Source organism: Geotrypetes seraphini, chromosome 1 (genome assembly GCF_902459505.1).
Source record: "Geotrypetes seraphini chromosome 1, aGeoSer1.1, whole genome shotgun sequence".
In the NCBI taxonomy this organism is placed as follows: Eukaryota; Metazoa; Chordata; class Amphibia; order Gymnophiona; family Dermophiidae; genus Geotrypetes; species Geotrypetes seraphini.
Window position 1 is genome coordinate 406330484 of NC_047084.1, and position 27512 is coordinate 406357995.

The window sequence follows — 27512 nt, forward strand, 5'->3', positions numbered from 1 at the left end:
AGATACTATACTAAATGACCTCTTCACAGACAATAACTGGGACATCTTCCTAATTACTGAAACCTGGCTCTAAGATAATAACGGAACTACCCTGGGTATGTATGCTCTCCAGGATACCAAGCAATAGCTTGCTCACACACCGACACTAGAGGTTGAGGAGTAGCCCCCATCATTAAGTCCAACCTCAACCCAAGATTGATAGATGCCATCACACTTATTGCGCTAGAACGCCTCACCTTCTCGGTTGGTCACAGCAGAGACCTAACCTTCGACTTGATATACAGAGCTCCGTACTCTCCAATGACCGTCATAAATAACCTACTATCTGTCATTAGCAAACTGGTCAACCAAATCATTATACTTTGAGACTTCAATTTCACTAACTACCCACATGAGACTGGAGCCCCAGAAGACTTCATTACTTCACTATTGGACCTAAACTTCCAACAAATGATCCCCTCACTGACTCACTCTGTGGGCCACTTCCTAGACCTGATTTTTTACTTAAAAAGACACTTCGCTCACCACACAAACCCCAGCCTGAACCATCAAACCAGTATCCTTGTCTGACCACTATTTGATCACCTTCAACCACAACTATATAACAAAGCAACTATTGATGAGGAAACAACCTCAACATAAAATACAATGATGCAATCAATCTAGAGAATCTGTCCACAGGCCTCTCTAACCTAGCAGGAACATCAAAACCAAATTCTCAATCAGCTGATGAAGCTGTGGTGGACTGGCACACTGAGGTAAAAATCCTATAGGAAGGGTTGGCCCTAGTCAAAGATCAAATACTACCCCTACAAATATTCCTCCCCCTGGTTTACTGACAAGAACTAAGAAAAGAGAACTGAGGAGAGCGGAAAGGAAATGGTACAAATCAGGACTTACTAGTGACAGGCCCAAATGGAAGGATCTGCATGAAGTATATAAAATAGCCACCCTGGAGGCTAAAAGGAAGTACTACTCTGAACAACTCTTAAAGACCTCCAATAGCTTAAAAAAAACCTTTCAAGCTAACAAAAAATATACTCATGACGTCACAAGGAGACAACTGGTATCTTAACACTGAACTCAACAGCGAACACTCTCAGACTACTTCGCTGACAAAGTAGTCTAAATACAGTTTTACCTTGACTCCACCATGCTACAGACATTGTCCCCCTGCGATTCAGACAAAACAACTAAAACTACAACTAGGAGCCTAACACTTCAAAATTGTCTCCCGCGACAACATCGTTGAGATACTAGACACAATTTGCCTTTCTGGCTCCAACCTGAACCCCTGTCTGCCATGCATCCAAGTGACGGTGAAAGATGCCTTTGTAGATTCCATCCTTCCTTTCATCACCTCCTCTCTACAAACAGACATAGTGCCCACAAACTGGAAGTCAGTAGTCCTCAGACCAATTTTGAAAAAATCCACACTCGACCCTAATGTGCCCGGCAACTTTAGAAACGTCTCCAACCTACACTTCATCTCCAAGATCCTGGGAGAAAAAGTGTTATCCCAATTACATTCCTTCATTAATGAACAAGGTGCCCTATCTTCCTTCTAATCGGGATTCAGGAAATTCTATAGTACTGAAACTTTCCTCCTTGACATCGTTGACGTTGAAAATTCATGGACAAGGGAAATGATGTCCTGGTACTTCTGGATTTCAGTGTGGCCTTCAACTCTGTTGACCATCCTCTCCTCATTGTGCGGCTCTCTGAAATTGGTGTCCGAGACATTGCGCTACGATGGTTCTCTTCTTTCCTAAATAACAGATCCCAAAGCGTTCTGCTCAATGACGTGCTATTGAAACCGATCAATTACGGTGTTCCACACGCGGCTCTGCTATCCCTCCTACTATTCAATCTCTACAACAGACCTGTCCTAGATATAACTCACAAATATCCTGTCCTAGATGTAACTCACAAATATCTACTCAACTGTGTAACTCTTCTGGAATTGTCCAGATAACCTCTTATGTAATCCACCTTGAACCGCAAGGTAATGGTGGAATAAAAGTCACTAATGTAATGTAAACTCACAAATATCAAATACGGATTCACTACTTTTGCGGATGACATCCAACTGTACCAACCTCTAAGAAAAGCCCATGACACCCAGATTGTGTAGCTCCTAACCTGCCTCTTAGAAATCCAAAAATTGGATGTCCGTCAACAAATTACAACTAAACACCTCCAAGACGGAACTCCTTTGGATCCGCAAAGAACGCTGTGACCATGCCCATCGCTTGCTGTGACTACTATAACTGCAAAAGACCAAGTGCGCAGCCTAGGAATACTCTATGATTGCAACCTGTCGCTTTCCGACCATATCTCTCAGGTGGTATCTTCCTCATTTTACTACCTACGACAACTCTGAAAAATAAGGAACTACTTTTCAGAGTCTGACTTAACCCAACTACTCTATGCCTTAGTACTCTCCCGCATGGATTACTGCAATGTGCTATTCAGCAGTCTCACGGTGAAGAATGTATGACATCTCCAGCATGTTCAAAATGCAGCAATCGGGCTTCTGAAAAACCTCCGTGGAGGGGTAGTGGTGGGGGGTACAAGTTTGGGGTTTTGGGGGAAGTTGGGTTTCAAACTTTGCAGATTGCTGGATGGTGAAAGGATATGGATATTTTTGGTGTCTATTGGGTTTTAAAGTAGTGTTTTTCAATGGAGAAGGGCTAAATGGGCCCGTGAAGAGAAAGAGGGTGTTGAATTATTTGAAAAAAACTGAAAGCAGATATAGTATTGTTGCAGGAAACCAAACTTACTGAACCAGAGCATATGAAACTGCAGAGAAATGGGTATGGGGAGATTATTGCTGCTTCCTTCACTAGCAAAAAAAAAAAAAGGGGGGTAATTCTTTTTAGGAAAACCTTGCCTTTTGTTAAATATGAGGAGGGGAAGAATGGAGAGGGTAGAGTGGCCTGGGTTACGAGTAGATTGTGAGATAAGGCAGTGAGGTTTTTGAATTTATGTCAGGGGCGTCCAACCCGCGGCCCCATGAAGAATTTTGTGTGGCCCCACTCGCGCTCGAGGACAATGCGGTGTTTTCCTCTGCCACCCACAGCTGTTTAACGTCTTGCCAGCTCCCTCCTCTGTCTTGCTGCAGCGTTCACTCAAAGCCGCGGGCAGCGGCTCCTACGTGCCTCCTGTGGCTGACCTGGAAGCGTTCCCTCTGATGTTGTGATATCAGAGGGAACACTTCAAGATCAGCCAAGGGAGGCACGTGGGAGCTGCTGCCCGCGGCTTTGAGCGAACACTGCAAGACGGAGGAGGGAGCAGGAAAAAGGTAAACACCTGCGGCACAGAAGGGCGTGAGACTTGAAGACTTGAGAGGGAGGGAGCACAAACTTAGGAAAAATGATGGAAGGAAGGAGGGAGGAGCATGAACTTAGGACACAGAATGAAGGGAAAGATAGAGGGGAGCATGAGCCATAAGATGGAAGAATGGAGGGAGTGAGGGAAAGAGATAATAGAAAGGGAGAATTGGGTGTCTGAGAGAGGGAAAGAGATGGTGTATTTGGGGAGATAAAGAAAGAGGAGAACTGTTGGGCAGAGAGAGGAGGAACAGAGACAGAGAGAATTATTGGACGTGGTGGGCGAGGAGTGAGGTAGAGATGCATGGGCGCAGAGAGAAGGGGGGGAGAACATGCTGGGCCGAGGAAGACTCCTGGATGGTTTTTTTTTTTTTTTGGGGGGGGAGGGTATTAAAAGAAATGTCAGATTGGGCCTGGGAGGAGAGCTTATGGGGCCAGAAACAGAGGGCAGAGAGAGAGATGGTAGGCAATGGTCTGAAGAGAGAGAAGTTGGACCTGAAGTGGTGTGGAGAAAGAGGGAAAGAGATAATTGAAGGGAGAACTGTTGGCAAGAGAAAGGAAGAAATGGTGGACCTGGGGGTGGGAGGGAGGCAAGCAGACAGGGGGGAGAGATGGGATGGGGGGGCAGTTGGGAAGAGAAAGGGAGAGAAGTTGGATCTAGAGATGGTAGGGAGGGAAAAATGTTAGGCCTGTGGATGGAAGGCAGAGAGATGCAACATCTCAATTTTTTTTTTCTCCATTTCATTGTTCAGCATCAAGGGGGGAGAGAAGAAAAACAGAAAAGAGAGGGAGCAAAATGTTGGACCATTGAGATAGAGGAGGAGAGATGGAACCATGGAAGGGCAGGAGGGAAGAGAGCTGGGATAAGATGATGCTAGGGGATGGAAAGAAAGGGACAGGGAATTATAGTCTGACCAGTGGAGAGAGGGACAGGGAGTTATAGCCTGACCAGTGGAGAGAGGGAGGGGGATTCTAAAAGTGGTGAGCCATGTGGATAAGGTCAAAAGAGAGATGTCAAGTGAGAGCAGTGAGTACAGTGGTAGAAATGTGGTAATGGGGAGTAGATAGAAGGGAATAGGAGGCTGGGAAAGGAGTGAGATGGGAAATGAGAGAGCTATGGACTGAGAGAAGTTGGAGAATTGAGAGGTAGCTGAACATTTAAAATGAAGAAGAGTGAGAAAGAAGGCAAGATTTGAGTGGACAAAGGCAGAAAAAAAAAGTTAAGAAAGCTGAAAGGGAAAAATCAATACATTGGAGATAGGCATAAGAAGGAAATAGAACGAAAGAAGAGGAGAAAAAAAATGGACAGACACTGGAAAGAGAATTAGTTGAAGATAGACAAAAAGCAGAAAGAGAAACTGGGACCAAAATGATGGAAAAACAAAACATCCAGACAACAAGGTAGAAAAAATTGTTTTATTTTTAATTTATTAACTGGATTGAATATGTTAGCTTTAGCATATGTGCATCACAATTATTTTTGTATTCAGTGATGTAGTCATATACAGCTGATTTGGAGGAGGGACTGGAGCTCAAAATTAGTGGATGGGCACCAAAGTTTCTCCCCGCCTCAGTGCAATTTATAAATACTTGAGTTAGTAGGGATTCCCAAGCCCTGCCAACTGAAGATATCTTCCTCCAGTCTGGCAACTCAAACTCTCCAAGCTTTGCAGCCAATGGCAATATCCTCAAGCTGCCCCTGCTTTCATGCATGCATGAAAGCCAAGGGAGGGGGGAAGGGAGGAGGGAAGGTAGCAGCTCTGCAATATTGCTGCCAGCTGCAGAACTTGGGAAGTTGGAGGGGGAGGAGGTGGCCGTCAGTTGGTGAGGCTTGGGGATCCCTACTAGCTACAGCATGGGAGATATTCATTTTGAGGGAGTCTAAGCTCAAAGTGGGAGGCCCAAAAAAGCAGTAATATTTATCCTGATTAAACGATTCTCCATGTGCGCTGCTGACAGCTGATTCAGCATCCCCACTCTTATGAGGCTCACCTCTGAAGAGGCTCACCATAGCTGTAATAGAAGTGAATAGAACCATGAGCACGCATCCCTGCTCATCAGAATGGGGATGCAGAAGCCTGTGGCTGCTCCCACTGTCAGTGGTGCACATGGAGGGATCACTCAGTCAGGGTAAGTATTACTGCTTTTTTGGGTTCCTCTCCACAGTGTCCCTTTAATGAAGGTTTATTATTAGATATATACATCTTCTATATTAGTGATTGCAGATTTGGAACTTTGCTCATAATGTTAGTGTTTATGCGGCCCCAGAAAAATATTTTTCGGGCAGTGCGGCCCAGGGAAGCCAAAAGGTTGAACACCCCTGATTTATGTGTACCCAGTGGAGACATGGTTTACTTTTCTTGAGAAAGTGGCAAAGGGAATGAAAATCATCAGAGGTGATTTTAATTGTGTTCTAGGAGGATTGGATAGGTTGGGTAAATCGGTCAAAGGGTGGAAGAAGAAGGGGGAAACCTTGCAGGATGCTTTGAATTTGTATGCATTGGTGGATGTTTGGAGGAGACGATCCCTTGGTGTTCAGGAATATACTTGCTTTTCCCCACAATATTGCTCTTATTCTCAAATAGATATTTTTGTGCTAGAAGAGCGCAGTTTGAATAAGATCACCTCTGTGGGGATAGATCCCATTTGTCTCTCTGACTATACTCCACTATATATGATAGTGAATTTAGAGGGAAAAGAAGTGGGACGGCTTGGGCAGTGGAGATTAAATGTAGAATTATTAGGGGAAAAAGGGTGTCTGGACAGCATGGCTGGACTTTGTCTTTTAATGACAAGCCTGATGTCTCTGAACTCTTTGGGATGCAGGAAAGGCTTCCATGAGAGGATATCTGTTGAAACTTGGAGCTACCTATAAGAAAGCTCAAGAGGCAGAGTTAAATGTTTTAAAGTCTATACTTGGGCATCTTCAGCAAGAGCATGCTCGCATGGGTGTAAAGTTCTTTATAAAGAGCTTATGGCTGTAAAACATAAAATAGATGCTTTAGAGATAGAGAAGATTGAATTTCGTACTAGATTAGCCAAGAAATCCTATTTGGAACGTAGTAATAGGGCAGGGAATTTACTGACTTGGCAGTTGCGAAAGAAGAAAGCTGCTAAGTTCGTGAAGGAGATAGTGGGGGAGGTTGGAGTTGCCCATAAGACCAATGCGGCCATTGCAGACCAATTTAAAACTTTTACCAACATTTGTTTAGGTCAGAAGGGAAGAATGATGCCTTGACTCTTCAGCAATATATGGATTCTAGTAATCTCCCTAAGGTGGATGGGGAAGGATCAACTCCTGCTTAATAGACCTGTTGAGGCAGCAGAGATACAACGAGCGATTAAGAGTTTGGCCAGAGGGAAGGCGTGTGGTAGTGATGGCTTTCCATTTGAATATTATCAGTTGATGAGGTATGAGGATCTATTGACTAGTCATGAATGAGGCTTTTGGGGGGGGGGGGGTCTGAGCTTCCCACCATCTGTGTTTCAAGCTAATGTTGTAATTTTACACAAGGAGGGAAAGCCTCTGGAATCTTGTGCCAGTTACAGACCTATTGTGCTATTAAACTGCAATATTAAAATTATTGCAAACGTCTTAGCTTTTCATTTAGAGGATGTCTTAACCAAAATATTGCATCCTGATCAAACTGATTTTGTAAAGGAGCAGCTGATCTCTGATAACATGAGGAGAGTAGTTAATATTTTTCATTGGTTGCACTCTGAAAAAGAGGGGGTCCTTTCTCTTGCTTTTGATAGGGTAGAGTGCTTCATAAGGTGGGCAACTTCACTGCCTTGATCAAAGCTCTGCATTTGCATTCTCAGTCTAGTATAGTGGTCAATGGGATCAATTCAGAGCAGTTTTTGTATAGGGAAACTCATCAGGGATGCCCATTGTCACCAATGCTTTTTGCATTGGTAATTGAACTTTTGAAGCATGTATTCAATTGAATCCTGGTATCTCCCCTGTACAGATTGACCCTAAAACAAACAAGCTGATGCTGTACGCTGTTGATACCTTGATTCTCATGAATGATCCGGAGTAGTCTCTGCCTTTTCTCTTACAGAACTGAAATGTTATTCCCTTTTTTCTGGCTATAAGTTGAATGTTGGCAAGACTGAAACCTTGGGGATTGTTTTTTCGCTCTCAGAGTGGGTACGTCTCTTTCCGCTGGGTTACTCACAGTTTTTGTTGTCTTGGGGTGCAGTTGTCTGTTAACCTGGCGTGGATGTTATTTAAAAATACCATCGTGGAAGCCCAGACTTGATGTATTCCATATATTAAAGTGAAAAGAAGAAGCATGGTTAAAAGGTGAAGCAGCATGGTTAAAAGGTGAAATGAAAAAAGCTATTACAGCCAAAAGAATGGAAAAAGGATCAGAATGAAGAAAATAAGAAGAGACACAATCACTGGCAAGTTAGATGCAAAGCATTGATAAAGAAAGCTAAGAAAGAATATAAAGAGAAACTTGCCAAAGAGACAAAAACATTTTTTTTTAGGTACATCAAAAGCAGAAAATCTGTGAGGGAATCCATGGAGACCATTGGATGATCAAGGAGCAAAAGGGGTGCTCAAGGAGGATAAGGCCATAGCAGAGAGACTGAATGAATTCTTTGTTTCATTCTTTACGGAAGAAGATGTAAGAGATCTACCTGAACCGGAAATGTTTTTCAAGGGTGATGATGTGGAGAACTGAAAGAAATCTCGGTCAATCTGAAAGATGTAGTAAGCTAGATTAACAAGTTAAAAAATGATAAATACATCCCAGGGTACTAAAAGAACTCCAACATGAAATGTTGGTGTTAGTGAGATTTAACCTGTCACTAAAATTATTAGACCGAGGATGCAAATATAGAGCTTTGGAGGAGAGTGTGGTGTAGGCAATTAGAGTTACAGCCTCAGCACCTTGAGGTTGTGGATTCAAACCCTGCACTGCTTTTTGTGATCCTGGGCAAGTCACTTAATCCTCCACTGGTCCATGTAGGCCATATAGAGAAAATGCTTGAAGTACCTGTATGTAAACTGCTTTGAATGTGGTTGTAAACTACAAAAAGGCGGTATATAAGTTCCAATCTCTTTCCTTGATCATGGCAGTGAAGTTGTCAACCATGCCCACCTTATAAAGCAGAGTGAACAAAAACTCCCACTCTACCCTATTAAAGTCCTTTTCTGCGTCTACTGCAAGAGAAAGGCCCCTCTCTCTTTTTTAGAGCACAACCAATGAAAAATATTAACTACACTCCTCATGTTATCCAAGATCAGCAGCCCTTTACAAAATTGGAGGGTGGCCAATGTGTTATGCCGCTTTTTTAAAAGGGTTCCATGGTAGATCTGGGAAATTACAGACCGGTAAGCCTGACTTCAGTGCCAGGCAAAATAGTGGAAAAAATGATAAAAAATAAAATTGTGGCACATGTAGATAAACATGATTTAATGAGACAGTCAGCATGGGTTCAGCCAAGGGAGATTTTGCCTCACCAATTTGTTTGACTTCTTTGAAGGTGTGAATAAACATGGATAATGGTGAACCGGTTGATGTGTATCTAGCTTTTCAGAAAGCTTTTGACAAAGTTCCTCATGAGAAGCTCCTGAGAAAATTAAAAAATCATGGGATAGGTGGCAAAGTTTGGTTGTGGATTAGGAATTGGTTATTGGATAGAAAACAGGGTAGGGTTAAATGATAATTTTTCTCAATGGAGGAGAGTAAAGAGTGGAGTGCCACAGGGATCTGTACAGGGATCGGTGCTATTTAACTTATTTATAAATGATCTGGAAATTGGAACGAGTGAGGTGATTAAATTTGCAAGTGACACTAAACTGTTAAAATTTGTTAAAACGCATGCGGATTGTGAAAAATTGCAGGCAGATATTAGAAAATTAGAAGACTGGGTGTCCAATTGGCAGATGAAATTTAATTTGGACAAATGGAAATTGATACACATTGGGAAGAATAACCCAAATCACATTTACCAGATGCTAGGGTCTACCTTGGGGGTTAGTGCCCAAGAAAAAGATCTGGGTGTCATTGTAAACAATATGATGAAACCTTCCACCCAATGTGTGGCACAGGCCAAAGAAGCAAACAAGATGGTAGGAATTATTAAAAAAGGGATGGTTAATAAGACTAAGAATGTTATAATGCTTCTGTATAGCTCCATGGTGCTGACCTCACCTGGAGTATTGGTTAAATTCTGGTCTCCTTATCTCAAGAAAAGGTTCAAAGAAGAGCAACCAAAATGATAAAGGGGATGGAACTCTTCTCGTATGAGGAAAGACTAAAGAGGTTGGGCTCTTCAGCTTGGAAAAGAGATGGCTGAGGGGAGATATGATTGGAGTCTATAAAATCCTGAGTGAAGTAGAATGAGTACAAGTGGACTGATTTTTCACTTTCAAAAATTACAAAGACTAGGGGACACTCAATGAAGTTACAGGAAAATAGTTTTAAAACCAATAGGAGGAAATATTTTTTCACTGAGAGAATAGTTAAGCTCTGGAATGCATTGCCAGAGGAGATGGTAAGAATGGATAGCGTAGCTGATTTTAAGAATAGTTTAGACAATTTCATAGAGGAAAAGTCCATAGTGTTATTGAGAAAGAAATGGGGGAAGCCTTCTTGCCCTGGATCAGTAGCATGAAATGTTGCTACTCTTTGCCAGAGAGTAGTGAACATAAGAATTGATGCTGCTGGGTCAGACCAGTGGTCCATCGTGCCCAGCAGTCCACTCCCGTGGCGGCCCTTAGGTCAAAGACCAGTGCCCTAACTGAGACTAGCCTTATCTGCGTATGTTCTGTTCCAACAGGTACTTATCCAACCTTTTCTTGAATCCATGGAGGGTGTTTTTCCCTATAACAGTCTCCGGAAGAGTGTTCCAGTTTTCTACCACTGTCTGGGTGAAGAAAAACTTCCTTACGTTTGTACTGAATCTATCCCCTTTTAACTTTAGCGATTGCTTTCTCGTTCTCTCTACCTTGGAGAGGATGAACAACCTGTCTTTATCTACTAAATCTATTCCCTTCATTATCTTGAATGTTTCGATCATGTCCCCTCTCAGTCTCCTCTTTTCAAGGGAGAAGAGGCCCAGTTTCTCTAATCTCTCACTGTATGGCAACTCTTCCAGCCCCTTAACCATTTTAGTCGCTCTTCTCTGGACCCTTTCGAGTAGTACTGTGTCCTTCTTCATGTACGGCGACCAGTGCTGGACACTATTCCATGTGTGGCGTACCATGGCTTAGTACAGTGGCATGTTAACCTTCTCCGATCTGTTCATGATCCCCTTCTTAATCATTCCTAGCATTCTTTTCGCCGCTGCAGACAGCTACATTGACATGTCGACCAGTGCTCCCAAGTCTCTTTCCTGGGGGGGTCTCTCCAAGTACTTCACCGGACATCCTGTATTCGTGTATAAGATTTTTGTTACCGACATGCATCATCTTACATTTATCCACTTTAAACTTCATTTGCCATGTCGCTGCCCATTCTCGAACGTGTTTGTCACGTTGCAGGTCTTCACAATCCTTCTGTGTCTTCACTATTCTGAATAACTTTGTATCATCTGCAAATTTAATTATCTCGCTCGTCGTACCAATTTCCAAGTTGTTTATAAATATGTTGAAGAGCACGGGTCCAAGTACCGAACCCTGCAACATGCCACTCATGATGCTTTTCCACACCGAATATGGTCCATTTATCCCCACTCTCTGTTTCCTATCCACCAGCCAGTTTTTAATCCATGTGAGTATTTCACCTTCGATTCCATGGCTCTCAATTTTTTGAAGTAGTTGTTCATGCGGGACCTTGGCGTAATTTACAGACCCCCAAGACAACAGGATGACCTGGATATGGAAATAATCGAAGATATAGAAAATATCACCTTGCGTGGGGACACAGTATTGCTAGGTGACTTCAACATGCCTGATGTGGATTGGGTTACACTTACCTCTGCTTCCGGCAGCAGCAGGAGGCTATTAAACTCTATGAAAGGAGCAAGCCTCAGGCAACTGGTGTTGGAACCGACAAGGGATCAGGCAATACTGGACCTGATACTTACCAATGGAGAAAGTGTCACAGAGGTCTCGGTGGGTGACACATTGGCCTCCAGTGACCACAACATGGTATGGTTCAATATCAGGAAAGGTTTCACTAAATCTACTACACTAACCAAAGTCCTCAAATTCAAGGACACAAATTTCAAAGAAATGGGAGACTTCGTTCACCAGGCGCTACAAAGCCAAGAAGAAACCGATAACGTGGAAGACATGTGGTCGACTTTGAAAGCAACCATACAAGAAGCAACAAACCGCTATGTAAAATCAGTAAGTAAACGGCGAAGGAACAATAAGCCACAGTGGTTTACTGCGGAGATCTCAGACCTGATCAAGGAGAAGAAAAAAGCATTCATCTCTTACAAACAATCAGGGAAGCAGGACTCTAGAGCAGACTACCTGGCCAAATCAAAAGCCGTCAAAACAGCAGTCAGGGAGGCTAAATTCCTCATGGAGGAGTCTCTAGCAAAGAACATCCAGAAGGGAGATAAATCCTTCTTCAGGTATATCAGTGATAGAAGAAAAAACTCAGGCGGGATTGTACGTCTTAGGAAACCAGACAGAGACTATGTGGAAAAGGATTCGGAAAAAGCCCAACTATTAAATGAATACTTCTGCTCATTCTTCACCCGAGAAGCGCCAGGGCTCGGCCCTCAGCTACAGACAAGGGTTGGCTCAGTTGACCCGTTTAGTAACTTTGAGTTTACGCCCAGCAGTGTCTACGGTGAGCTGTCAAAGCTCAAGGTTAACAAAGCAATGGGGCCGGACAACCTGCACCCCAGGGTGCTTAGGGAGCTGAGTGATGTCTTGGCGGAGCCACTGTCCGCGCTCTTCAACCTCTCCCTTAGTACAGGCAGCGTCCCGTTGGACTGGAGGACGGCTAACGTCATTCCACTCCACAAGAAAGGCTCAAAGATGGAGACAGCAAACTACAGACCAGTGAGTCTAACATCGATAGTGATCAAACTAATGGAAACTCTAATCAAACACCAATTAGATAAGATCCTGGATGAGGAGAATCTACGGGATCCCCAACAACATGGATTTACTAAGGGGAGATCCTGCCAATCCAACCTGATCAGCTTCTTTGACTGGGTAACAGGGAAGCTGGATATAGGGGAGTCCCTGGACATCGTGTACCTGGACTTTAGCAAAGCATTCGATAGCGTACCACACCGCAGGTTACTGAGCAAGATGAGTTCTATAGGATTAGGTAACACATTGACGAAATGGGTTGGGAGCTGGCTTGGAGGTAGGCTCCAAAGGGTGGTGGTGAACGGCACCCCCTCCGAAATGACGGAGGTGATTAGTGGAGTACCACAGGGCTCAGTCTTGGGCCCAATCCTATTCAACATCTTTATAAGAGACTTGGCAGAAGGGCTTCGAGGTAAAATAACATTATTCGCCGATGACGCCAAACTGAGTAATGTAGTGGGCAAATGCACAACCGACGAAGATTCAGTGCCCGACAACATGATGCACGACCTACTCCTACTGGAGCGATGGTCTAGGACATGGCAACTCAACTTCAATGCCAAAAAATGCAAAGTTGTGCACCTGGGCAGCCAGAATCCATGCAAGTCTTATACCCTTAATGGCGAGATTCTAGCAAAAACGGTAGCAGAACGAGACTTGGGGGTAATCGTCAGTGAGGACATGAAGTCTGCCAATCAAGTGGAGCAAAGTCAAAAAAAATATACAGGGGCAACTCTTACAAGTTAAAGTTACTGTTGAGTGACTAAAGAGATTGATAGAACAAAATAAAGTCACCACACTCATCAATATGCTTAGTAAGCTTGTTTTCTACTTAGAACTCTGGTCAGAGACATGAAGGCTGATTACTCGGCCTCACCTACCAATCATTGCAGTGTTCGGAGAAGTTTTTTTAAATTTGAATTTTCATTAATGCGCTAGCTTTCAACGCTATGCTAAAGATATTAATATTCTCATGAATTATTATAGACTATACAAAATGACTTAACTTTGAATAGTGACTGGTTCCGACGTGCACGTTTCGTTGCTGCGTCAGGGAACCGACAAAACAGCTGAGTTTAAAGCTGGTAGTGAAGTCACTGAAACAGAAAATGAATACTGTAAATAACTGTGTAACATAACGTAAATACAAGTTATTAAATGCTATAGCTCTATCTCATGGCTATTAACTGGAAGAGCGCACTCACCATTAGATTGCAAAACTAGATTTCTCAAAAAAGTGTTTCTTCTTAGACGTTTCAAACAGGGCAAGCAAAGTACAGACGCTATTTATAGGTAATGCAGAGCAGGTGGGACTGTCACGTCAGAACGTTGAACGTAACTGTCCCGGCCTGCCGAATACTATTGCATCATCAAACTCTCTAATTTTAGGAACCAAACAATCCTCATTCTCAACAGGAAACTGTTATTCGCTAGTGAAATCAGACTGAAAAAATAAAATGACTGAAAAAATACTAAAGTCCTTTATCGTTCTGAGTCAGTTAGACAGTATGAGAGAGGAACTCACTCACCATGCTCTGCGTGTTCTATATGTCAGTATAGTGTCAGGTTGGAAGACTTACAACTTCCTGAATGGGTAATTAAGCGCAGATCTTTAGCCCTTACCGACTGTAACACGAAAAATGTGGTATATATTATCCAATGCCCCTGCCAGATGTTATATATAGGGCATACTGTCAGAAAGATTCGTGTACGCATTGGGGAACACGTGAGCAGGATAGTTAAAGCAATTGCAGAAGCCCCTCTTACACCACATTGGCTCCAATATGAACATCCTGTATCCTCTCTGCGATTTTCAATTTTAGATGCCCCCATGCTACCTAGGGGAGGCGATATGAAAGCTAAACTGTATGCCTTAGAGCAGAAATGGATCTATACCTTGGGCACCCTGCTCCCTCGGGGGCTAAACAGTGAAGTTGAGTGGAGAGCCTTTTTGTGACCAATTTTTGTATAATATTGATTCTGTATATATTTTCCATCAAGATTCAGCATTCACACTATAGATCTTTATTTTTTCAGTCATTTTATTTTTTCAGTCTGATTTCACTAGCGAATAACAGTTTCCTGTTGAGAATGAGGATTGTTTGGTTCCTAAAATTAGAGAGTTTGATGATGCAATAGTATTCGGCAGGCCGGGACAGTTACGTTCAACGTTCTGACGTGACAGTCCCACCGGCTCTGCATTACCTATAAATAGCGTCTGTACTTTGCTTGCCCTGTTTGAAACGTCTAAGAAGAAACACTTTTTTGAGAAATCTAGTTTTGCAATCTAATGGTGAGTGCGCTCTTCCAGTTAATAGCCATGAGATAGAGCTATAGCATTTAATAACTTGTATTTACGTTATGTTACACAGTTATTTACAGTATTCATTTTCTGTTTCAGTGACTTCACTACCAGCTTTAAACTCAGCTGTTTTGTCGGTTCCCTGACGCAGCAACGAAACGTGCACGTCGGAACCAGTCACTATTCAAAGTTAAGTCATTTTGTATAGTCTATAATAATTCATGAGAATATTAATATCTTTAGCATAGCGTTGAAAGCTAGCGCATTAATGAAAATTCAAATTTAAAAAAACTTCTCCGAACACTGCAATGATTGGTAGGTGAGGCCGAGTAATCAGCCTTCATGTCTCTGACCAGAGTTCTAAGTAGAAAACAAGCTTACTAAGCATATTGATGAATGTGGTGACTTTATTTTGTTCAATCAAGTGGAGCAGGCTTCGTCCAAGGCAAGACAAATCATGGGCTGCATACGAAGGGGTTTTGTCAGTCGTAAGGCGGAAGTCATTATGCCATTGTATAGATCCATGGTGAGGCCCCACCTAGAATACTGTGTGCAATTCTGGAGGCCGCATTATCGCAAGGATGTGCTGAGACTGGAGTCGGTGCAAAGAATGGCCACCCGGATGGTCTCGGGACTCAAGGATCTACCATACGAAAAACGGCTTGACAAATTACAGCTATACTCGCTCGAGGAGCACAGAGAGTGGGGGGACATGATCGAGACGTTCAAGTATCTTACGGGCCGCATCGAGGCGGAGGAAGATATCTTCTTTTTTAAGGGTCCCACGACAACAAGAGGGCATCCGTTGAAAATCAGGGGCGGGAAACTACGAGGTGACACCAGGAAATTCTTTTTCACTGAAAGAGTGGTTGATCGCTTGGAATAGTCTTCCACTACAGGTGATTGAGGCCAGCAGCGTGCCTGATTTTAAGGCCAAATGGGATCGGCACATGGGATCTATTCACAGGGCAAAGGTAGGGGAGGGACATTAAGGTGGGCAGACTAGATGGGCCGTGGGCCCTTATCTGCCGTCTATTTCTATGTTTTTATGTTTCTATGTTTCTATGACCTTTTCGAACGCCTTCTGAAAATCCAGATATACAATGTCAACCGGGTCACCCTTGTCTGTCTGCCTGTTTACTCCCTCAAAGAAGTGCAAGAAGTTCATCAAGCAAGACGAACTGGATTGACTACCGTGAGGACAGGATACAGGGCTTGATGAACCATTGGTCTGACCCAGTAAGGCTGTTCTTGTGTTTAGGGCAGGAAATGGAAGACTTGGAAATTAATTTTGAGTTGGTGGGGGAGAATTATAAGATGATTCTTCCCAAATTCAATTTTGTTTCCACAGCTTTCTTTAGCTATACCAAACACATTGCTTGCTCAGTGGGAAAAGAAGATAGGTAAATTAATATGGGGCACGGGTAGTGCTTGTATTTGACAACAACAATTTGCACGAAAGAAAGAGGAGGTAGTGTAAACCTTCCTCTGTTGTGCGCCTACTATATAGCGGCTATGTTTCAAGCTTTGTTTTTTTATTGTAGGGACAGGACAGATGTTCCGTGGGTTTCTATTGAAATGTTATTTCTCTGCCCCTGGAGTATTTTCAAAATTAGGGGTCATTTTTCAGTCAGTAAAAATAAGTTTCTGTTGGTCCAGGAGCACCCCTTTTTGGGGCCCCTTTGCTTGAATGGGCACACAGAGATTTAAAGTGTGTGTGGGGGCACTGATTTTTCCCAGAAAGTAAAATACTGTATATACTTGAATATAAATCTACCCGAATCCTGAATATAAACCGAGGTAACCTCCCCACTTAAAAAAAAAAAAGAGGAGGCATAAAGGTTGACTCAAATATAAACGAGGGTGGGTGGGGTGTAATATTCAAGTGCAATGCCCTGCGAGGCTTTACTCCCTCCCCACCCCTGCCAGGCTCTTCACCCAGCCCCACTTCCTCCCTGGCCAGGTTCTGTACCCTGTCCCCTCTCCTTCCCGATGACTTGCAGGCCTCCACCAGACCTGCCATGAGACCTGGTGGTCCTGCGGTGGCCAGGACAGGAGGGATCCCTCCTACCTCCTGTCCCAGCTAATTCCATCTTTCTTGATGGTCCAGTGGTGAATCGCGGCAGGAGCAACCTTCCTTCGCTCCTGCCCATGTGGAGCCACTAGCTGATTGGCTTCCACGAGTTCATAGTTGGGCCACCAGGGATACTAACAGTACACGGGGAAGGCATGAGGGAGGTAAAAATTCTTGGAATTGGCTGGGACAGGAGGCGAGAGGTGATAAAATTTAAACATTTATTAGACAACAGGACACTGATTACTAAGAGTCAATTGGAGAGGCAGATTCAGGGGGTTTTCCCCTATTTTTGCTTATTTTCAGCTTAGGTCCTTTATTTCACAATGTCAAAGTTCTCAACTGCTTACACACTTGGAAAGCTCCTTGTTTGTGGACCTAAGTTCTAAAAAATTGCTTTCTAGGGTTTGCTGTGCATTATTGGAAGAGTCTCGGAACTTTGAAAGATCCCATGAGTCTCAGTGGAATGTTTTGGGGCAGAATTCTCTAGGGGAAGAGGAGTGGAAAGAGATTTATTTGTATATTCATACATGTTCCTGGGCCACTAAATATAAGCAACTGCAATATAAAGTTAGAGTGTATATCTGCCCTCTCCAGTTGTATTTCATGTGGAAAAGTGGGACTGCGGATTATTGGAGGCGTTGTGGAGAATTGGATCTTTGACCATATATGGTGGTTTTATAAGGTGGTGCAGAATTTTTGGGCTACGGTTTGAGAATTTCTTTCCCAATGGATCCAGGGGGATTTTTATTATTATTATTATTTAATTCTTTATTAATTTTCAAAATTATTCTTCAAGCTTTAATATCTTGTACAGAAAGTGTAATCTAAGACATAACAATTTAAAGAAAAATCATTAAAATAAGAAAAAACATTTCTTAATACACTCAAGTCCTCATAAGTGATCCATGAAGTAAGAAGTAAGAAAAGAGTAATTACTAAGTCATAATAAAATAATGAAGATATGTATATCTGCTGCTAAAACAAAGAGCTTATTCAATTAGACAGGAGCTGTTACACCTTCATTCTCCAGGGGGATTTTTACTGGGGTCCTTGAGCGTGTCATTTGGGATGGGGATTAGATGATGGATTGTGGGAGGGTCAGAAGGAGTTCATATTGAACCTATTACCTGCTAGACTTACTATTGCTACACAGTGGCGCTTTGCAGCTTGACCTCAACTCCATTGCTGGGTGAAGATACAGCAGGACCTGCTTCTATATGATAAGTTGACATGGATGTTAAGAGGGAGAGAAAAGAGAGAGAGTATCATTCATTTCTTTGGGGGCACCTGCAATATTTTATGGTATAAGTTTTGGGGACATACAACATATTTTGAGTCCCAGATCTCTGGTTTCCATTTAGCAATCCTGTGTGCTCAATGGTATGGGTTAACATTTTTCTGTTTTATAAGTCCTTGTACTTTAATTGTTTGAAGAAGGGCTTCGCTATTCAGCTGCTGCTTTTCTCTTTGTTCTTTTTTGTATTTCTGGGGGGCAGTGGGATTGGGGGTATTATGGGTTTATCTGTGAGTTTTTGTGTTTCTGGTTTCACATCTGTTTTATATCAGTATGCCTTATTTATCCCAAGGCAAGCGAGCAGCATATTCTCACATGAGGGTGATGTCATCCATGAAGCCCCGGAATGGACAGCTTTAAAAATGAATCACCACTTAAGAACTTGAAAGTTTGCAAACTGCCTGCAAAGAGCATGCGCAAGTTCCTTTCCACCCAACTCAGACTTGCGGTACCTTGGTTCTTAGTTTTCTGCAGAGCTAAGACGTATCTCTTAACGTTGTTCAATTTTTTGCCATTTGCCTTCCCACTCATGCGTTTTTTCTTCCATTTTTATACTTTTTTTAAGAGTACAGTGGAACCTTGGTTTATGAGCATAATTCGTTCCAGAAGCATGCTTGTAAACCAAATTGCTTATATATCAAAGTGAGTTTCCCCATAGGAAGTAAGGGAAACTCGCTTGATTCGTTCCCCCCTCCCGAGGCCACTGATGCTGATATTTTATTAAAGCAAAAAGAACGAGGAAACTTTTTTCCTCTTTTCTCCTCGTGAGCTTTAGCTGGTGAGGCCCCTTCATTTCCTTCAGCCATTGAGTTAAATTTAGCTGAGGTGCTTTTTCTGTCGATGTCCCGGCCATTATTGGGTTTTAAAAAGTGCTGCAGGTGCCAAAGGCCAGTTTCCATCACTGATCCCCATAGTTGTTGTTTGCAGTGCCTTGGCCCAGAGCACTGTGTAGATTCTTGTGCTCGGTGTTGTACCCTGCAGAAACATTCCATCAAGAGCGGAGACTTCAGCAAGAAAAATTGTTTGGCACCAGTATGGAAAAAGAGAAGACGTCACAGCCTTTGACATCGAAGACATTGACACCAGCGTCAGGCGACATCGTTCCCTCTGGTAAGCCAACTAAGAAGCCGCCAGCTTCCCAACAGATCTCAAAAGTCACGTTGCATCGAGTCATAAGAACATAAGAAGTTGCCTCCACTGGGTCAGACCAGAGGTCCATCTCGCCCAGCGGTCCGCTCTCGCAGCGGCCCATCAGGTCCACGACCTGTGAAGTGGTTTCTGGCCACTTCTATAACCTATCTCAAGTTCTATCTGTACCCCTCTATCCCCTTATCCTTCAGGAACCTATCCAAACCTTCCTTGAACCCCTGTACAGAGTTCTGGCCTACCACATCCTCCGGAAGCGTGTTCCATGTGTCTACCACCCTCTGGGTAAAAAAGAACTTCCTAGCATTTGTTCTAAACCTATCCCCTTTCAATTTCTCCGAGTGACTCCTAGTGCTTGTGGCTCCCCACAGTTTGAAGAATCTGTCCTTATTCACTTTCTCTATGCCCTTTAGGATTTTGAAGGTTTCTATCATGTCCCCTCTAAGTCTCCTCTTCTCCAGGGAGAACAGCCCCAGCATTTTTAACCTGTCAGCGTATCATGCCGACTAAGCAACAATTTCTCCTGCGTTTTGCCTGTCCTACATCGAGGTGTGCATCCTCGTCGAGGTCATCCTCTCTGAGGCAAGATGCAGCACCAATGGTACTGGCAGAAAGGCTGCCGGTACCGGTGCTTTCATTCTGTGAAAAGCATGATCGCTTTTCCAAGTGAGTGATATGTTTAAGCTTCTCACTCCGACATTGACTCCCTCAGTACTGGTCCAGCCTGAGCATAAGACGACCAGGTCCTACAGTATTGACACTGGCTCTCCAGAGCGGCATCGATGTTCCACACCTAAGAGTAGACCACATCATCACAGGTCCTATCGAGGCATTGTCATTCTTCCTCCTCATCTCGATGCTTCAAATCCAATAAGCATTGTTCCTCTTCAGGTGCTTCCTAAAGGAAACATTACTCTCCTTCACAGACTTCCAAACATAAAAGAGGGTCACGTCAGGCATCATCCTCGTCATTGGATCGACGCCGGGCTCGATGCAAGCATCGATCTGCTTGACACACTCCTTCACCAAGCCCTTTAATGACTCTTACAGTCTGATTCAGCTGAAGACTTACCTGAGTCTACAAAGGAAACTTATCATCCTACCTCAGAAAAGTCTTCACAAAAGTCTCTATCGAGAGCTAAATCTCCTACTGAGAAACTTTTCTTTATCAAATTTATTCGCCAGTTGGGCAAGGAGTTACCAGTCAAGCTAGAAGCTGATTCTGCCTACAGTGCTGAATACTTGGAGGCCTTAGATTATGATGAGCCTCCTGAAGAACTTTTCAGACTACCTTTGCATGGTATACTTAAAGAGAACTGGGAAACACCCCTAACCATTACAGTGGCTCCCAGAAAATTGGATTCTCTATATAAAATAATTTATTCTCCAGGTTCTGACAAACCACAGCTTCAGCAACAGTCCGTAGTAATAGAGTTGACATTGAAAAAATCTACTTCATCGAAAGTCTATGCCTCAGTGCCACCAGGGCATGAAGGATGCACCATGGACAAATTTGGGCATCTCCTGTACCAAAATTCCATGCTAGCGAATAGAGTTCTAAATTATAATTTCTATATTTCCTGCTATGTAAAGCACCTTGTAAAGAAATTGTCTTCTTTTAATAGATACATTCCCCCACAACATTTGCAGGAATTTCAACATATATCTCACATCCTTGCCTTAGCTAGAAGATACATGGCAAGATCAGCTTATGATGTATTTGAACTATCTTCAGGAGCATCAGCTATATCAGTAGCAATGAGACATCTTGCATGGCTACAAGTCTCAGATATGGACATCAATCTTCTGGACAGATTAGCGAACATTCCCTGTTTGGGAGATGAACTGTTTGGTGACTATTGAAAATGCCAGACAAAAGCTTACTGATCATGAGAAACTTTGGGATGCTTTGGTTAAATCTAAGCCTAAACCTTCAGCTTCTAAATCTTTTAAGCCTTCTTCATATCAAAGGCGTTTTTCTTCAAAACAAAACTGCTCTGCCTAGATTGCAGCAGAAAAAGCAAAACAACAGCGCCCTTAGAAATCTCAAACAGCAGCTCCTCAAAAGCCTGCTTAGTCTTTTTGACGAGTTTCTAGAGAGCATAGCCGCTGTTCCTATTTCTCAGCCTCTTCCTCAACCAATCGGAAGTCAGCTCCAGCTGTATTATCCACATTGGGAACTGATAACCACAGGCCTCTGGGTTATAAGTCATTTGAGAGGGATACTCTCTTCACTTCATCGGTATGCCTTCAGATCATCTGCCAAGAGTCTTCTTTCAACCCTCAGCAGAAGTCCCTTCTTTTTCAGGAGATAGAATCCCTCCTTCTTCTCAGTGCTATAGAGGAGGTTCCACCTGCGCAGAGAAACTGGGGGTTTTACTACTGGTATTTTCTCATCCCAAAGAAAACGGGAGGTCTGCATCCAGTCTTAGACCTCAGGGACCTCAACAGGTTTCTAGTGAAGGAAAAGTTTTGTATGTTGTCCCCGGCAACTTTATATCCCCTCTTAGATCGCAACGACTGGCTATGCCAGACATGGGCAAGAATCCAATTGGGCCAGAATCCAATTGGGTTTTCAGGATTGCCCCAATGAATATGCATGAGATCTATTTGCATGCACTGGTTTCAATGCATATTCATTGAGGAAATCCTGAAAACCTGATTGGATTCCGGCTCTTGAGGACCGGAGTTGCCCATATCTGGGCTATGCTCTCTAGATCTCAAAGAGGCTTATACTCACATTCCAGTGAATCTGACCTCCAGGAAATTCCATAGATTTCAGGTGGCACAGCACCATTATCAATACAAGGCCTTGCATCCTCTCCCAGAGTATTCACCAAGTGCCTGGTGGTAGAGCAGGGGCATTGCAGACTCAGGGTTCTCCAGGTGTTCCCCTGTCTGGATGATTGGCTGATCAAAGATCCATCCTTTCAAAGGGTGATTGCAGCGACTTGCTTAACAATTCTCTTCCTTCAAAAGTTTTTCCAAATCCCAACTTCAGCCATCTCAGAATCTGCAATTTATCGGAACTCTACTAGATACCATTCATCTCGGAGCATTTCTCCCTCAGCAAAGATTGGAAAATTTGATTCAGCTTTTCAAGCAGACTTTTCACCTGCCATCACTCTTATCTAAGAAAATGTTACTCCATTTGCGAGACTTCATCTCAGGATGCCTCAATGGACTCTCGCATCTAGAAAAAAATGGGCAGCTGAGGGCGAGCCAGCATGGCTTCTGCAAGGGAAGGTCATGCCTCACGAACTTACTACACTTCTTTGAGGGAATAAACAGCCAGATGGATAAAGGGGAACCCATAGGCATCATTTACCTCGACTTCCAAAAAGCCTTCGACAAGGTACCCCACGAACGGCTGCTTAAAAAGCTGTGGAACCACGGGGTGGAGGGGGATGGATACCGATGGAATAAACACTGGTTGGCAGGCAGAAAACAGAGGGTTGGAGTGAAGGGCCAATACTCAGACTGGCAATGGGTCACGAGCGGAGTACCGCAGGGGTCAGTGTTGGGATCGCTCCTGTTCAATATATTTATAAACGATCTGGAGACGGGGACGAAATGTGAGGTTATCAAATTTGTAGATGACACCAAATTCTGCAACAGGGTCAGAACCACGGAAGACTGTGAGGAACTGCAAAGGGACCTAACGAAACTGGAAGAGTGGGCAAAAAAGTGGCAGATGAGTTTTAATATAGAGAAATGCAAAGTCATGCATGTTGGGAAAAAGAACCCGATGTTCAGCTATAAAATGGGGGGATCATTGCTAGGGGTAAGTACCCTTGAAAGAGACCTGGGTGTGATGGTGGATACAATAATGAAAGCATCAGCACAATGTGCGACAGCCTCAAAGAAAGTAAACAGAATGCTGGGTATCATCAAGAAGGATATCACGATCAGGCCAAAGGAAGTCATCACGCCACTCTATCGTACGATGGTACGCCCACATCTGGAGTACTGTGTCCAGTATTGGTCGCTGTACCTCAAGAAGGACATGGCAATACTTGAGGGGGTCCAGAGAAGAGCGACAAAAATGATGAGGTATGGAAAACTTTTCATATGCCGACAAGCTAGAAAAGCTAGGGCTGTTCTCCCTGGAAAAGCGGAGACTTAGAGGAGACATGATAGAAACTTTCAAGATCCTGAAAGATAAGGTAGACAGGGACAGATTCTTCAGACTATGGGGATCAACAAGTACAAGGGAGCACTTGGAGAAACTGAAAGGGGACAGGTTTAGAACCAATGCCAGGAAGTTCTTCTTCACCCAGAGAGTGGTGGACACGTGAAATGCACTCCCGGAGGTTGTGATAGGGCAGAAGACACTACAGGGATTCAAAGAAGGTTTGGATAAATTCCTGAAGGATAAGGGGATTGAGGGGTACGGACAGAAGTAGTGATAGGTTATAGGATGAGGCAGGGACCATTTGATAGGTCATGGTCCTGATGGGCCGCCGCGGGTGCGGACTGCTGGGCGCGATGGACCTCTGGTCTGACCCAGTGGAGGCAACTTCTTATGTTCTTATCTCAGTTGTTTCAAGCTCTCGACCCACTGTCTTAACATATTGCCATCACTCCTTCACTTTGACAATCTCTGCAGTGGTGGATGAACTCTTCCAATCTTTCCAGAGGGTTGTTCCACACACCTCCACATCAGAAGGTTCTGACAACGAACTCGTCCACCTACGCTTGAGGGGCTCATATGGACGGTCTTCGCAAATAAGGTCACTGGTCTACCCAGGACTGCCTTTGCCATATCAATCTGTTGGAACTCAGAACAATCTACAATGCTGTCAAAACTTTTCAGCACATTGTCACCAATCACGTCCTTCTTATCCGCACGGACAATCAGGTCGCAATGTATTACGTAAACAAGCAAGGCGGCATAGGATCTTTCCGTCTTTGTCAGGAGGCCCAAAAGATTTGGACCTGGACGATTGCTCACAACATATTCCTGAAGGCAATATACATTCAAGGAGAAAAGCATTCTCTTGCAGACAAACTCAGTGGGTTTCTCCAGCCACACGAATGGATGCTCAACTCTGCAGTTCTGCATCACATCTTCTTTCAGTGGGGAACTCCTCAGATAGACTTGTTTGCATCCCCCATCAACTACAAGCTGCCCCAGTTTTGCTCCAGGCAGTACTCTCCCCAATAACTAGAAGTGAATGCTTTTCTATTGGATAGGACACACAAGTTTTTGTGTTTCCTCCAATCCCTCTCATCCTCCATCCTCAAGACGCTTGTCAAGCTCAGAAGGGAGGAGGCCACCATGATTCTCTTAGCTCCTTGGTGGCCCAGACAACCCTGGTTTTCCTTTCTACTTCAACTCGGTATCAAGGAACCAATCCCTCTTCACATTTTTCCATTTCCTCATGCAGTCATGGATCTCTTCTGCATCCTAATCTTCAGTCGTTGCTTCTGACAACTTGGTACCTCTCGGCCTGATGTAGGCTGATCTTCATCTTTCTCAGCCTGTCAGACTCATTTTGGAAGCATCAAGAAAACAGTCTACGCAACAGTTATCAACACAGATGGAAGCGATTTTCCAAATGATGTACTCTTCAACATCATGATGCTAAATCCATCTCTGTATCTTCAGTTTTGGATTACCTTCTACATTTATCCAATTCGGACCTCAAGACCACTTCAATTAGAGTTCATCGCAGTGTTATCAATGCTTTTCATAGACCAGTTGATGGAAAATCTCTCACTGCTCATCCTCTTATATCCAGATTTATGAAAGGACTTTTCAACGTCAAACCTCTTAAACCACTTCCAATAGTTTGGGATCTTAATGTGGTTTTTGCTAGACTAATGAAGCCTTCTTTTGAACCAATGTCCTCGCTCATCTTAAATATCTCACTGAAAAAGTGGTATTTCTCACAGTGTTTGATCATGATAAAGTGGTGCTTCGCACTCATCCAAAGTTCCTTCCAAAGGTACTCACTGAATTCCATCTCAATCAATCCAATGTTTCCCGTAGTTTTTTCTAAGCCTCATTCTCATCCTGGAGAAACGGCTCTTCATAGTTTAGACTGTAAACTAGCTTTGCCTTCTAGTTACAGCTTACTCAGGCTCCTAGAACATCTCCTCAACTGTTCGTCTCCTTTAATCCTAATAAGTTGGGACGTCCTGTATTCTAAAAAACTATTTCTACTTAGTTGGCGGCTTGTATCGCCTTCTGTTATGCTCAGGCTAGGCTGCAACAGGAGTGTCGCGTCGCAGCCCACAAAGTTCGAGATTCAGTTGTTTTTTTTACATTCCACTCCTATTGATGTAAAGCTGCTACTTGGTCCTCAGTTCATACATTCACATCTCACTACTGTCTGGAATCTTATTCCAGATGGGATGGTCACTTCGGCCAAGCATTTTTGCAAAATTTATTTTCTTAATGACCTGGTCGACATTGTATATCTGGATTTTCAGAAGGCGTTTGACAAAGTTCTGCATGATCGACTACTTTGGAAAATTGCGAGCCATGGAATCGAGGGCGAAATACTCACGTTGATTAAAAACTGGCTGAAGCATAGGAAACAGAGAGTGGGGGTAAATGGACAATACTCGGACTGGAAGAGCGCCACCAGTGGGGTGCCGCAGGGCTTGGTGCTTGGACCTGTGCTCTTCAACATCTTTATAAACGATCTGGACATAGGTACGACAAGTGAGGTGATTAAATTTGCAGACGATACAAAGTTATTCAGACGCAGGGGGATTGCGAAGATCTGCAATGTGACATAATCAGGCTCAAGGAATGAGAATCGACATGGCAGATGAGGTTCAACGTGGATAAGTGTAAAGTGATGCATGTCGGTAACAAAACTCTCATGCATGAATACAGGATGTCTGGGGCAGTGTACTTGGAGAGGCCTCACAGAAAAGAGACTTGGGAGTTCTGATCGACAAGTCGATGAAGCCATCCACTCAATGTGCTGTGGCGGTGAGAAGGGCGAACAGAATGCTAGGAATGATAAAGAAGGGGATCACGAACAGATCAGAGAAGGTTATCATGCCGCTGTACCGGGCCATGGTGCGCTCTCACCTAGATTACTGCATCCAGCCCTGGTCGCCATACATGAAGAAGGACATGGCACTACTTGAAAGGGTCCAGAGAAGAGCGACTAAGATGGTTAAGGAGTTGCTGTACAGCAAAAGATTAGAGAATCTGGGCCTCTTCTCCCTCGAGCAGAGGAGATTGAGAGGGGACATGATCGAAACATTCAAGGTATTGAAGGGAATAGACTTAGTAGATAAGGACAGGTTGTTCAACCTCTCCAAGGTAAGGAGAACGAGAGGGCACTCTCTAAAATTGAAAGGGGATAGATTCCGTAAGAACGTAAGGAAATTCTTTTTCACCCAGAGAGTGGTAGAAAACTGGAACGCTCTTCCGGAGTCAGTCATAGGGAAAACACCCTCAAGGTATTTAAGACAAAGTTAGACAAGTTCCTGCTGAACCGGAACGTACGCAGGTAAGGCTAGCCTCAGTTAGGGTGCTGGTCTTTGACCAGAGGGCCGCCACGTGAGCGGACTGCTGGGCACGATGGACCACTGGTTTGACCCAGCAGTGGCAATTCTTATGTTCTTAATTCTCCCTCCATCCCATTCTAGTAAGCTAGGGAGTCCCACATGTGATAATATGCTGCCTGCTTGTCCTGGGATAAAGCACAGTTACCTACCATAACAGGTGTTATCCAGGGACAGCAGGCAGATATTCTCACAACCCACCCACTTCCCCTGCTTGGCTTCTTAGCTTGCTTACAGAACTGAGATAACGTGAGCCTGCGTCAGGCGGGAAGGCTCTTGCGTGGTGCAGTCAATTTGTGAACTTTCTGAAATTCTTAAAGTGGCAATGCACTATTAAAGCTGTCCGTACTGGGGCGCCGTGGATGGTGTCTCCCACATGGGAGAATATCTGCCTGTTGTCCCTAGATAACACATGTTACCATAAGTAACTACTATATAAAAAATGCTCATTGGTTATTTAAATTATTTCTTATAAGAATGATTATTAGCTACAGTTAACAGGGTATGATGTAAAGCCAGAATATGGAAACTTATGCATAACACTTTTGACATTTTACACTAGAATTCATGGTTTAAAATCTGGGAAAACGCTGAAGGAATTTCGTGGCCACTCATCATTTGTTAATGAAGCTACTTTTACCCAGGATGGGCATTACATTATCAGTGCATCTTCGGATGGTACAGTAAAGGTAAGTCATGTCCACACATACCTTGTCAGGAACTTTCATTTTAACTATAGGCCTTAGCTAAATCCAAATTTTAAAAATAGTATGTAAGGAGCTGCAGAATATGTGCTGCTAGAAAGTTTAATG

At 43.5% G+C, this 27512-nt stretch overlaps 1 protein-coding gene across 1 annotated transcript in view; it reads left to right on the forward strand.

The window, feature by feature from the left end:
• SMU1 (SMU1 DNA replication regulator and spliceosomal factor) overlaps positions 1-27512 on the forward strand; it is a 216462-nt gene that overhangs the window by 132510 nt on the left and 56440 nt on the right. The window contains exon 9 of the mRNA XM_033918195.1: positions 27263-27389. Within this exon, the coding sequence (XP_033774086.1) occupies positions 27263-27389 (127 nt within the window). The remainder of the gene's footprint in view (positions 1-27262; positions 27390-27512) is intronic.